General features: G+C 49.6%; 1 protein-coding gene across 1 annotated transcript in view; it reads left to right on the top strand.

Annotated features, from left to right (window-relative positions):
• LOC135965003 (chymotrypsin-like elastase family member 2A) overlaps nucleotides 1-13,670 on the top strand; it is a 39,448-nt gene that overhangs the window by 7,834 nt on the left and 17,944 nt on the right. The window contains exons 4-7 of the mRNA XM_065520242.1: nucleotides 303-431; nucleotides 954-1,090; nucleotides 3,395-3,540; nucleotides 4,840-4,930. Of these exons, the coding sequence (XP_065376314.1) occupies nucleotides 303-431; nucleotides 954-1,090; nucleotides 3,395-3,540; nucleotides 4,840-4,930 (503 nt within the window). The remainder of the gene's footprint in view (nucleotides 1-302; nucleotides 432-953; nucleotides 1,091-3,394; nucleotides 3,541-4,839; nucleotides 4,931-13,670) is intronic.

Here is a 13,670-nt window from a genome sequence, read left to right as displayed (position 1 = left end):
ATGACATTTGTTTTCTCTGTGGTCATCTTGTTTCCTCCATAATCCTACAGAGTCTGTGTTATTACAACATTTATTTTATATTATAGTTTATAGTTAGTATAGTAACAATTATTATATGATCATAGTTCTTACGTTATATACTTTAGGCTCTATTATAACTAACTGTCCCAGGGGAGGAAAGATCCCCAAGCCCAAGCCCCACCTAGTGGCTCATGCAGCAGCCAGTTACTTGGGTCTATCCCAACATTATCCAAAGTCAGGCCTCTGGAGGTGACCCTCTCCCTGGGCCCCCTTTCTCCCAGCTCCTCCAGGACCTACCGCGTGGTGCTGGGACGGCACAACCTCCACATTGCGGAGTCCGGCTCGCTGGCCGTCAGTGTCTCTAAAACTGTGGTACATCCGAAATGGAACTCCAGCGATGTCTCCAAAGGGTTCGTTTCTGTCTGGGTGCACTTGGGGATGAAGTTGTCAGGGAACAGATGGGGGTCTCACAGAGGCAAGGGTCTCAACCCCACCACACGCCCTCTGCTTCTACTATATGGAGGGAGAAGGAGCTCTGGCCTCTTAGAGGTGGAACCAGCTCCAAAGATGTCTGGGGTGGGGATGTGACCTGGGGAGGGAGAAGCAAAGACTGCCAGAGTGACCTGGTTTGCTGCCAGTTAAGCCTGAAGGGCCCCTGTCTGCTGAGCATGTATCTACTTCATGCCAAGTCCTGGGGACACAGGGACAGTGCTATCGGCCCTGTGACTGTCCCTGAAGTAGGACACAATCTCTCCTACCTTGCCCCTTTCCACAAGGCCCTCTGCATTTTCAAAGATGCCCTGGGACCCTGCCACTCAGAGCAAGCTGGGGCAATGTACAGGGAACGATGACAAGGTCTCAGAGCCCTCCAAAGCCCCACAGGGCAGGAAAAGTCAACCCCATCCTCATGCTCTGCCTCTGCACTGACCCAGGTACGACATTGCCCTGCTCAAACTGGCTAACCCCGTCTCCCTCACCGACAAGATCCAGCTGGCCTGCCTCCCTCCTGCTGGCACCATTCGACCCAACAACTACCCCTGCTACGTCACAGGCTGGGGATATCTGCAGAGTAAGTGGGAGCCAGGAGACCCCAGGCCTGGGAGGGAAGGGAGGTGATGTCACCCCTGTCTGGCCAGAGCCTCTCACCTGTCATCCCAGGGTGTGTGGCTGCCTCGGAGAGATGGGATGGCATAGGCTGATGCCTGCCTGGGTTCCAATGTCAGCTCTCTCACTTCATGACTGTGACACCTTGGGCACATTACTAGGTCTCTCCATGCAGCACTTTTATCATATGTAAAATGCAAATAATTGGCTGGGCGCCATGGCTCACGCCTGTAATCCCAACACTCTGGGAGGCCTGCCAGGCGGATCACTTGAGGTCAGGAGACCAGACTGACCAACATGATGAAACCCTGTCTCTACTAAAAATATTTTAAAAACTAGGGTGCGGTGGTGTGCACCTGTAGTCCCAGCTACTCAGGAGGTTGAGGCAAGAGAATCGCTTGAATCCGGGAGGTGGAGGTTAGAGTGAGCCAAGATTTCGCTACTGCACTCCAGCCTGGGGGACAGAGGGAGACTGCATCTCACAAAAAAAAAAAAAAAAAAAAAAAAAAAAAGACATAGTAATAGCAGCTACATCACAGAGTTGGCAAGAGGATTAAAGGAGATAATCCATAGGAAGCCTGGCATGTGGGAGGTGCTGTGTGTTAGTTGTTGTCACTGTCCCTATGATGGAAAGAAAGTTACAGAGACCATGTGACATCTTCTGTGTGGCCCATAGAGTTCAGAACAGCATTTTCCTCTGTGACCTGAGGCCCTGGAGCCCTTATCGGACCCTCCGTGCCCCATAGCAAAAGCTGTCCCCTGTGCCATTCGGTCTTGCTGCTCAGAACCTGGCTGAGGCCGGGTCTCCTTTGACATAGACTCCAGGGGTTAGAGATCCAATGACTGTAGCCACCAAGAGGAACAGAGTTCCTGCCCTTCCCTTGTGAAATCACCAGAGGTTTGGAAGATTCTAGGAAGGGATGAGTGATAATGACCTTATGACCATAATGACATTATGAGTGACAACAACATTATGACATTTCTCCCTAATGACATAAACTCATAAGTATAATGACATGTTTTTCCAGGGCACATCCACATATGTACCCTCCAATAAATCCCCATTGCCCTCTTGACTGGCTTATCTGTAAATACAAGGACACATGAAATCCTGCGGTGAGCGGTGGTGGAAGAGGCATTTCATGCTTATTAAGATAGAAGCACAACCGCCTGTTTGTTTCCCCAGACAACCCTGGGGCAGATGCAGTTCATCTGAGACACTGAGAGCAGGGAGGCATCCAAATGCTTGGCTTTTAGGCCCAGCTCTGTCGGTCATGGTGAACTTTGGGCAAGCCACTTCCGAACCTCAGTTTCCTCATCTGTAAAATGGAAATACTGTTGGTGAAGACCAAAAAAGGTGAAAGGTGAAAATGCATCCTACATTGCAAAATGTTATATAAGTGTTAATTACTTATTAGTGGTCTTAAGCCAGACCCTTAAGTTCCTTTTTTTTTTTTTTTTTTTTTTTTTTTTTTTTTGAGACAGACTCTTGCCCTGTTGACTTGGCTGGAGTGCAGTGGTGCAATCTCCACCCACTTTGGCCACCCTAAGTGCTGGGATTAGAGGGTGAGCCACTGCGCCTGGACGACGCTTAACGTCCCTAGGCTTTGGTCGACAGTGAAGAATTATGCTAAGCTCATCCTTGCCACTCATAGCTGTGGTAACAGTAATGGAGGGGATGGTGGCTGTGTCATTGGGGGCCATTATGAAAGCCCTCCCTTCACCACACCAGCATATTTTTCCCAAGGAGGGGGCTCTAACTGCCAGGATGCTCACTTACTTCAGATAAGTGACAGAAAGTCATGGAGTTAGCTCAGCGAAAAAAGGGATTGTTATAAGGATTTAAAAGTTTCAACCCAAGGGCCGAGATATAGCCAGGCATCAGGAACAGGCTGGAATCAGGGACTGGAGGCCTGTAAGAAACTCAGGAAACCCTCCCTTGGAATTTCTTTTCTTTGTGAGTCTAATTCATTTTCCACATGAACAAAACCTCAGTCATTGCCAACAGCTTCCCAGATTTACGTCCTCTGAAACCGGAATCTCTTAGACCCCATGTCAGGATCCCAGGGGAGGGAGCTCATTGGCTTAGCTTGAGTCAGGTGTTCACTGCTGAACCAATCAACCATGAGGACACTGTATAGACAAACATAGCTGTTCGCATATTGCAATGGATGGAAGACAGTAACAGGGGAAACCCAGTAGCGGTCAACCACTTCCTTTTTCTTAGGAGTCATTGCATCCCTAATACCTTCTTTCTGATCTCATTCAGCCAACGGGCCTGCTTCTGATGTCCTGCAGCAGGGCCGGTTGCTGGTTGTGGACTGTGCCACCTGCTCCAACCCTGACTGGTGGGGCCGCACCGTGAAAACCAGTATGATCTGTGCTGGGGGTGATGGCGTGATCGCCAGCTGCTACGTGAGTACCAAAATCAAGGGCCCTGCTCAGTGACAAAATGTGGCTGGGGATAAGGCTATAGAGGTCCACCCATCCATAGGTCCATCCTCCCACCTCCTAGCAGAAGTACCGAGAAATATGTTCCAGGTATATCAGAACCCGATCTTTGGCCAGGCACAGTGACTCCTGCCTGTACCCTATCACTTTGAGAGGCCAAGGCGGGCAGACCTCTTGAGGTCAGCAGTGCGAGACCAGCCTGCCCAACATGGTGAAACCTGGTGTCTACTAAAAATACAAAAATTAGCCAGTTGTGGTGGCAGGCACCTGTAGTCACAGCTACTCAGGAGGCCGTAGCAGGAGAATCACTTGAACCCATGAGGAAGAGGTTGCAGCAAACTGAGATCACACCACTACAATCCAGTCTGGGTGACAGAGCGAAACTCAAAAAAAAAAAAAAAAAAAAAAAAAAAAACTTGATCGTGGTTCTTGTTTGTTCTTGCTTTGAGATTCTCCTTGTCGTGTCCACCCCTCTCACTCTGGGAAGTCCTTCCCTGGGTCTCATCAAGGTTTCTCGTGACTGTCATTCCGTATCCTTTCCTCTATGCTGGAAGGGAACCAAAGGAAAGTATTCCCTGACTTAGGGCTTTTCTAGGATGACTTCTGGGTTTTCTGTGGAATTACTCTCGTCAGTGGCCCAGCGTGTCCCCTCCAGGTAGTTGCCACGGAAGCCTTCCCGGAGACAGTGTCTTAACCACCAGGAATTGCTCTGTGTTGGACTTAGCAGTGAAGTGGGGATGGAATAGGAAGGAGTTCCACACGCCCTTCAGATCACACTGTGCCCTACACACTCTGCCCACACAGACCACCCCACCCGCGGGAAGATGGAGCCAGTGGGGAAGAGCCTGAACTCTGGGATGTGGCCTCAGCTCCTTTACAAACTGCCTGTGCAACCTTGGGCAAGTCCCAACCTCTCAACACTCCAGTTTCTTCTCTCCAGTGGCCTGGGGACACTGTGAATATTTACCTCCTAGGATTTTGTGGGGATTAATGAGATAAGGCATAGAACATGCTTAGCTCAGCTCTGGCCACACAGGAAGAATAAGTGTTGGCTCTTGTTGGAATTTTGGTACCACCTTTGGCTTTGACCACAAGGGCTGGCTTCAGAGGACAGTGACCTACAGCAGAACAATAGAAATGCATTGAGAACAATGGTTCCAATGGGCAGCCCCTTCCTCTCCCTTTACCCTTCTATAACTCTGGCCTTCCTCAGGGAGACTTCGGAGGGCCGCTGAATTGTCAGGCAGCTGACGGCCGGTGGGAGGTGCACGGCATCAGCAGCTTCACCTGCAACTACTGCCACAAGCCCTCCTTCTTCATACGGGTCTCCAATTACATCGACTGGATCAATTCGGTAAGAACCAGACCAGCCCTGACCCCCAGGGCACTTACCTGCTCACCTGGCCTTGGGAGTGCCATGCCCACCTGGCGACTGAGAACCCCCTCCTTCCTCTTGAGAGCTAGATGTGAGCCCCTTGGAGGAGGCTGCAGACCTTGACAACCGCTGGGCCCCCCATGGGTCCCCAAAATTTCTGTGTGGGTAAAGCTGAGTGAAAAGCAACATAGAGGGTGGCCTTGTCCAAAGAGGTTGGACACTCCTCAGGCATATTAAGAGTGAATTCTGCCAGACACGGTGGCTTAGGCCTGTAATCCCAGCATTTTGGGAAGCCGAGGCGGGCAGATCGCGAAGTCAGAAGGTCCAGACCAGCCTGACCAACACGGCAAAACCCCATCTCTACTAAAAAATACAAAAAAATTAGCCAGCTGTGGTAGCGCACTCCTATAAACCTAGCTACTCAGGAGGCTGGGGCAGGAGACTCCCTTGAACCTGGGAGATGGAGGTTGCAGTGAGCCGAGATTGCACCATTGCACTCCAGCCTGGACAAGTGAAAAGAAAGTGAGTTCCAGAGGAATGGTGATTTTATTTTTGAGTATCTGTGTGTGGCCCAGACTCCACCATCCAGTGCTAGAACAGGTATATTTGTCTGTGAAGCCCAAAACCTGATTCTTTGAGACCCCCATAGCATTAATTATTGGAAATTAGTCCCCCTCAGGGGTCTTCCAGCTATTCTGTAGGGTGACCAACCATCCCGGTTTGTGCAAGACTGAGAGGTTTTCCAGGATGCAGGACTTCCTGTTTTACTCTGGGACCATCCCAGGCAAATAAAGCCAAATTGGTCCCCCTATCTTGTAAATGTAAACTCAGACAGCTGTCTCCTTTCAGCTTCCACAATAACTCAATTTGCTTTTAACAATGAACACACACTTGTTTATAACAATAAGCATTAACATTATTTATTAAAAATAATAGGCCAGGTGCCATGGCTCATGCCTGTAATCGCAGCACTTTGGGAGGCCAAGGAGGGAGGATTGCTTGAGCCCGGGAGTTCAAGACCAGCCTGGGAAACATAGCGAGACTCTCTTTGTACAAAAAAATTTATTTAATTACTTAGGCATGGTGGTGTGTGCCTGTAGTCTCAGCTACTTGGGAGGATTGGGTGAAAGGATTACTTAGGCCTGCGAGGCCAACACTACATTGAGCCAAGGTCACACCAATGCACTTAAGCCTGGGCAACATAGCAAGACCCTGTCTCTGAAAATAATGATAATAATAACTGGCATCAACATTAAGGAGCAGCCATGGATACACGCAGAAGTAGGTGAAAGCAGCCAGAACGGGAGACCCCGTCACAAGAAAGGGGTGCCTGGTGGCTCATGCCTGTAATCCCAGCACTTTGGGAGGCCGAGATGGGCAGATCACCAGAGGTCAGGATTTCGAGACCAGCCTGGCCAACATGGGGAAACCCCATCTCTACTAAAAATGTAAAACTAAGCTGGGTGTGGTGATACGTGCTTGTAATCCCAGCTACTCAGGAGGCTGAGGCACGGGAATCACTTGAACCTGGGAGATGGAGGCTGCAGTAACCCAAGTTCACACCACTGCACTCCAGCCTGGGCAACAGAGCGAGACTCCATCTCAAAAAAAGAAAACTAACAAAAAAAAGAAAAGAGTGCCCAGGAGAGGGCAGAGGAGCCACCATGCCTGGTACTCATGCTGGGAGGGAAGAGTTGGACACTCTGTGCCGATGCAGGACCACCTCAGTTCGCTCTTCTGTAAAATGGGACTTGAACTAGACAAGGACTCCTCCACTATTTACACGCTACAGCAAATGGGAGTTATGGTATTTGTGGCAGAGCACCTGGTCCTGGCAGCACCTTGGGAACCTGAAGCAGGGGCAGGGGCAATTGTCCCAATATTTTTGTCCCAGCGTCAGCTGTTCCCAGGCACAGACACAAGCACAACAGAGCAGGCCAGATCCCGAAGCTTGGCCAGTTGGCAGCAGGGATCCACGGGGCACCACGCCTCGTGAGGCAGCTGGGCAGAGGCCCTGTGTTCATGGGAGAGCAGTCGGGGCAGGCACAGATGCCCGGTAATGGGTTTCATAAATGGGAGAGCCAAGCAACCAGCTGTCCTTGGGTGGGGGCTGCCCCTGGCAGCGGCAGAGGGGCTCGTGAAATCTTGCAGTGGCCCCAACCCAGGGACACACTGTGTGCAGGCTGGGGTCACGTACCACTAGAGCCCTGGGGGTACCTGAGAGCACCTACCTGGATAAACCCAGACAAGTGACAAGCCAAGGTCAGGAAGTGCAAGCACAATTGCAGAGAAGCAGAGGAGACAAGTGGCCCAGGGCATTCATCCTTTCAACAAATGTCCATTGAATGACAGTCACACGTGAAACTTCAGCAATCCTTAGCTTTTATTCTTTTTCCAGAAGGTAATACATACTCTGTGTAAAAATATTAACACAATATGAGAGTGTATCAAGTAAAATGTATCAAGATGTCCCCCCTCATTTTACATCTCCAATTGCACTCTCCAGAGGTAATCATTGTTTTTGTTTTTGTTTTTATTTTTGTTTTTGTTTTCAAACGGAGTCTTGCTCTGTTGCCCAGGCTGGAGTACAGTGGCTTGGTAGCTCACTGCAACCTCCGCCTCCCAGGTTGAAGCAATTCTCCTGCCTCAGCCTCCTAACTAGCTGACATTACAGGCATGCAGCAACATGCCCAGGTAATTTTTGTATTTTTAGTAGAGATGGGGTTTCACCGTGTTGGCCAGGCTGGTCTCGAACTCCTGACCTCAGGTGATCTGCCCACCTTGGCCTCCCAATGTGCTGGGATTACAAGCATGAGCCACCGCGCCCCGCCAATCATTGTTAAAATCTTGGTGTGTGATCTTCTCAACTTTATGTGCATATGTCTCTATATATATAAAGAGAGAGACACTGTCTTCTAAGCAAAAATAGGCTGAGTCTTCATACTGTTCTGCAGCTGTTTTTCACTTAACACCTTATCACATTTTATATGTCAGTACGTACATGTCATTCTTTTTTTTTTTTTTTTTTTTTTTTTTTTTGAGGCGGAGTCTCGCTCTGTCGCCCCGGCTGGAGTGCAGTGACCGGATCTCAGCTCACTGCAAGCTCTGCCTCCCGGGTTTACGCCATTCTCCTGCCTCAGCCTCCCAAGTAACTGGGACTACAGGCGCCCGCCATCTCGCCCGGCTAGTTTTTTGTATTTTTTAGTAGAGACGGGGTTTCACCGTGTTCGCCAGGATGGTCTAGATCTCCTGACCTCGTGATCCACCCGTCTCGGCCTCCCAAAGTGCTGGGATTACAGGCTTGAGCCACCGCGCCCGGCCATGTCATTCTTTTGAACAGCTATATAGTATTCCATAGTTTGAGTATAATAAACGAAGCTCTCATGTTTCCTATTTTTCACTCTTACATTGTGCAGTGAACATCCTTGAACATAATTCTTGCACACTGGTCTGAGTATTTGTGCTGTAGCAGCTGGATCTCCTGCAGTTTACAGCACTGGATCATGAACTTGGCATATCAAAATGTTTAACAGGCTGGGCGCGGTGGTTCACACTTGTAATGCAAGCACTTTAGGAAGCTGAGGTGGATAGATCACTTGAGGTCAGCAGTTCAAGACCAGCCTGGCCAACATGGTGAAACCTCATCTCTACTAAAAATGCAAAAACATTAGCCAGGCATGGTGGTGCATGACTATAATCTCAGCTACCCGGGAGGCTGACGCATGAGAATCACTTGAACCTGCGTGGCAGAGGTAGCAGTGAACCCAGATCGCCCCACTGCACTCCAGCCTGGGGAACACAGTGACACTGTCTCAAAAAAAAAAAAAAGTTTAACAGACACTGATCAACAGCCTCTGGAAACAGTTATAGCACCAACCACATTGCATAACTGCCTTGCAAACAGCAGTTTTGATTTGAGAAACAAATGAAATCTAAAAATATGCCATCCACACATTTGGAATACAAGTTTTAGGGGTTCAAAGGCCCCCTACCCTGAAGCCCACACAGGACTCCTGGTAAGACCCCTTTTACAGGAAGACCCTAACAGGTCAATGAAAAGCTGTGATTGCATCTTTGTTTTCAAAACGTCATCAGAACTCCTCAGGCAGGAGCTAGTGCAGTGTGGGCTGCCTGTGACTCACATGAGGAGCTTAGCCCAGGAGGACAGAGACAGGAAACTGCCACACACAGCTCTGCAGTTAGGTGACGATTTTCTTGTGTGTCCTACAGGTGATTGCAAATAACTAACCAAAAGAAGTCCCCAGGACTCTTTCATACTTGGAAACGTCACAGAAGGAAATTAATATTATAATAAAGTGACAACTATGCAAATCACATCTTGATGAGAGATTTATTAGCAATCCATCCGAACATCCAGGGCCCTAAAAACCATGAGTAGGCTGGGCACAGTGGCACAGCCCTGTAATCCCAGCACTTAGCACTTTGGGAGGCCAAGGCAGGCAGATCGCTCCAGTCCAGGAATTCAAGACCAGCCTGAGTAACATGGCATAACCCTGTCTCTACTAAAAATACACAAAGTAAATGGGCGAGGTGGTACGCACCTGTAGTCCCAGCTACTCAGGAGGCTGAGGTGGGAGGATCACTTGAGCCCTGGAGGTAGAGACTGCTGTGAGCCAAGATCGCATTATCGCACTCTAGCCTGGGCAACAGTGTGACCCTGTCTCAAAAAAAAAAAGGAAAAGAATTTTGCATCTGCGTCTCCCTGCCCGACTGAGACCTCAAGGACCCAGCCCACTTTACAACCTGACACATGACATTATTGTCAAACAACATATTAATGGAGCACTAAGCTCCAGGGAGGGAAGTGGGCTGTAGTGGCTTCCTGCACTCTGCATCCTCTGTCTCTCTTTCCTCCCCTCCCAGCAGAGAAGCCTGGATTTCTATGCCAGGGCTGCCCCACCGGATCCAGAGGTTCTGGGTGAAACCTCATGGCCAGGACCAAGGCTGGAGCCGGTGCTCCAGGCCTGGCCAATGAACACATTGCATCCCCTTCCCCCACCACAGCGATTGGCTCAGGGATGGGCATATGACCTGAGGCAGGTCCAATCAGAGAGGTTGCACGACTTGTTCCTCTTCCTGTTTGTAGCTAGGCACCCCAGGCCAGAAAGCCTGTGGGATTGACCCAAGGTCACACAGCAAATTCACGGCAGGTGTTTGTTCAGTGTTCTCATACAGGACAAACTTTATTTTTATATTAAAACAAACAAAGATACAGAACAGAATGCCAAATTCACATGAACCTTTAAGATAAAATATGGGACTTAAGAAATAGTTGCTTGCTGTAGTGAGTGATGCAGACCATAAATGAGTCCAAACTGTTACAGGGAGTACGGGATGGAGTTGGGACTGGAACCCACGTCTTCTGACATCCAGTCCCACGGGATTCTGCCCCTGCACCCCCACCCAATCTTCCTCACCTTTGCACGATCCTAGGGAGATTACAGAATTCTTTCCCACGCATTTTCTTACCTATGCAACTATCCTGCAATCCAGGCCTGGATGGTTATCTAGGAAACTAAGGCCCAGAAAATAAGTGGCTTGCCCAGACCACCACACTCAAAACTGGTGGATAAAAGACTTGAACTCGGCTGGGCACGGTGGCTCACGCCTGTAATCCCAGCACTTTCGGAGGCCAAGGCCGGGGAACACGAGGTCAGGAGTTCAAGACCAGCCTGGCCAATGAGGTGATGGATCAAAGATTTGAACTCGACTGGGCACGGTGGCTCACGCCTGTAATCTCAATACTTTGGGAGACTGAGGCGGGTGAACACGAGGTCAGGAATTCAAGACCAGCCTGGCCAATATGGTGAAACCCTGTCTCTAATAAAATACACAGATAAGCTGGGCGTGGTGGCCGGTGCCTGCAGTCCCAGCTACTCGGGAAGCTGAGGCAGAAGAATCGCTTGAACCTGAAAGTGACAGGTTGCAGGTGAGCCGAGATCGCACCACTATACTCCAGCCTACGTGACAGAGCAAGACTCCGTCTCAAGAAAAAAAAAAAAAAAAAAAAAAAACACTTGAACTCAAGTCTCTCTTTTTTTTTTTTTTTTTTTTTTTTTTGAGATGGAGTTTTGCTCTGTCGCCCACGCTGGAGTGCAGTGGTGCGATCTCGGCTCACTACAAGCTCCGCCTCCTGGGTTCATGCAATTCTCCTGCCTCAGCTTCTCAAGTAGCTGGGACAACAGGTGCCCGCCACCACGCCCAGCTAATTTTTTTGTATTTTTAGTAGAGATGAAGTTTCACCATTTTAGCCAGGATGGTCTCGATCTGCTGACCTCGTGATCCGCCCGCCTCGGCCTCCCAATGTGCTGGGATTACAGGCTTGAGCCACCGCGCCCGGCCTTGAACTCAAGTCTTAAGAGTTGAAATCTGCCCAGGCACGATGACTCAGGCCTGTAATCCCAACACTTTGGGAGGCTGACCCAGGCGGATCACCTGAGATCAGGAGTTCAAAACAAGCCTCGTCAACATGGCAAAACCCCATCTCTATTAAAAATACAAAAATTAGCCGGGCATGGTGGCGTGCAGCTGTCATCCCAGCTACTTGGGAGGCTGATGCATGAGAATCGCTTGAACCTGAGAGTTGGAGGTTGCAGTGAGCACAGATCATGCCACTGGTTGACAGAGACTCCATCTCACAAAAAAAAAAAAGAGTTGAAGTCAACTTTCCTTTCTGCTTTTTTGACTGGGGCAAAAACTAAAGTTTATGGTCACAGAGCGGAGCTTTCTTATCAGCAGTGGGCCTGCGTGGCTTTGTGCTCTCCCAAAAGGTGAGGAGAGTGAAGGTCTAAGGAAGAACAAGAAGGTCCACCAGGAAACCTTGCTCACTCCACGCTTCCCCCAACAAAAGTTGAACTCCTAGGAGGTGAGGCAGGATGCTTACCTCTGGCCACCACACCCAGCTTATCTATGTATTTTCTTAGAGACGGGGTTTCACCATATTGGCCAGGCTGGTCTTGAACTCCTGACCTCATGTTCGCCCGCCTCGGCCTCCCAAAGTGCTGGGCTTTGGAATCAGACCAACCTAGTTCCAGTTCCCATTCTGCCGCTTAGAAGCTGTAGGATCTTGGGCAAGTCACTTTACCTCTCTGAAGCTCAGCTTCCTCCTGTGAAATAAGAGAGGCTCTTGCAGGGTTTTTTGAGGCTTAGATTCAATAAGGAATGTGAGTGCATCTACCATCTATGTGGTGCTGGGTGTCTACATGCCTTTCTTTGTTTGTTCCCTTTTGAAGAAGCTTCTGACTTGACCCCATTTGGAAGATGACGTTATTGGAGAAGTGCACACTGCTGTTCTCTTGGAAGAGGACAATAAAATGCATCTGCCACCCAGGCTGTGCTGGATCCATTGCAGCTTACTGCAGCCATTGCCACCCAGGCTCAAGTGACCCTCTGGCTCAGCCTAGCCTCCAGAGTAGCTGGAGCCACATATGTGTGCCACCATGCCTGGCTAACTTTCTAAAAAAAAATTTTGTAGGGACAGGTGGTCTCACTATGTTGTCCAGGCTGGTCTGTTTTGTTTTGTTTTGTTTTTTTCTCGAGATAGAGTTTTGCACTGTTGCCCAGACTAGAGTGCAGTGGTGTGATCTCAGCTCCCCTCAACCTCCACCTCCAAGGTTCAAGAGATTCTCCTTCCTCAGCCTCCTGAATAGCTGGGAATACAGGCATGCAGAACCACACCGGACTAATTTTTGTATTTTTAGTAGAGACAGGGTTTCACCATGTTGGCCAGGCTGGTCTTGAACTCCTGGCTTCAGGTGGTCCGCCTGCATCAGCCTCCCAAAGTTCTGGGATTATAGGAGTGAATCACTGTGCCTGGCCATCAAGTGCATTTTGATCCACCCGATGAAGCCCGCCTCTGCCAGTGTTCTGCTTCCCCCATCATTAGAGCAGCCAGATGCTAATTGTGCATGTCGGCCTCGCCTTCTGCTACGTGTGCACCTTCCCCACATTACACAAATCCTTACCATAATGTTACGAAACACGCTGGGCACAGGTTTCTCTCCCTGTTTCACAGATGGGTCTAGAGACTTACATGACCCAGCCAAGGTCACACTGCAAGCCCTGGCGTGGCCTAGAACAGGCTTTCTCAGCCTCAGCACCATTGACATCCGGGGCAGGGCACGTCCTGTTGCCCAGTGCATTGTCAGATGTTTAGCAGCATCTCTGCTGTCTGCCCGCTGGATACCAATAACATCAACCCCAGCCATGACACCAACAATGTCTCCAGATGTTGTCAAACGTCTCCTGGTGGCTGAACCAGCCCCACTGAGAAATACCGCCTTAGAACCCTGGGGGTTCAGCATGCCACCTTCATCTTACATTGAAAACACAACTCCTGGCGCCGTGGCTCAGCCTGGAATCCCAGCACTTTGGGAGGCTGAGGCGAGCAGATCACTTGAGGCCAGGAGTTCAAGACCAGCCTGGCCCACATGATGAGACCCATGTCTCTACCAAAAATACAAAAATAAGCCAGGAATGGTGGCACACACCTGTCATCCCAGCTGCTAGGGAGACTGAGGCAGGGGAATTGCTTGAACCCAGGAGGCAGAGGTTGCAGTGAGCTGAGATCACACCACTGCGCTCCAGCCTGGGTGACAGAGCATGACTCCATCTCAGAAAGAAAAAAAAAAAAAGGAAGAACACACAACTCCTCTCCTCAGTCTTACACAGGGAGGAAAAAAGAAATACAAAACACAAC

Source organism: Macaca fascicularis, chromosome 1, assembly GCF_037993035.2.
Source record: "Macaca fascicularis isolate 582-1 chromosome 1, T2T-MFA8v1.1".
Taxonomy (NCBI): Eukaryota; Metazoa; Chordata; class Mammalia; order Primates; family Cercopithecidae; genus Macaca; species Macaca fascicularis.
The sequence above is the reverse complement of the archived record's forward strand: the minus strand, read 5'-3'. Positions and strand labels throughout refer to the sequence as shown.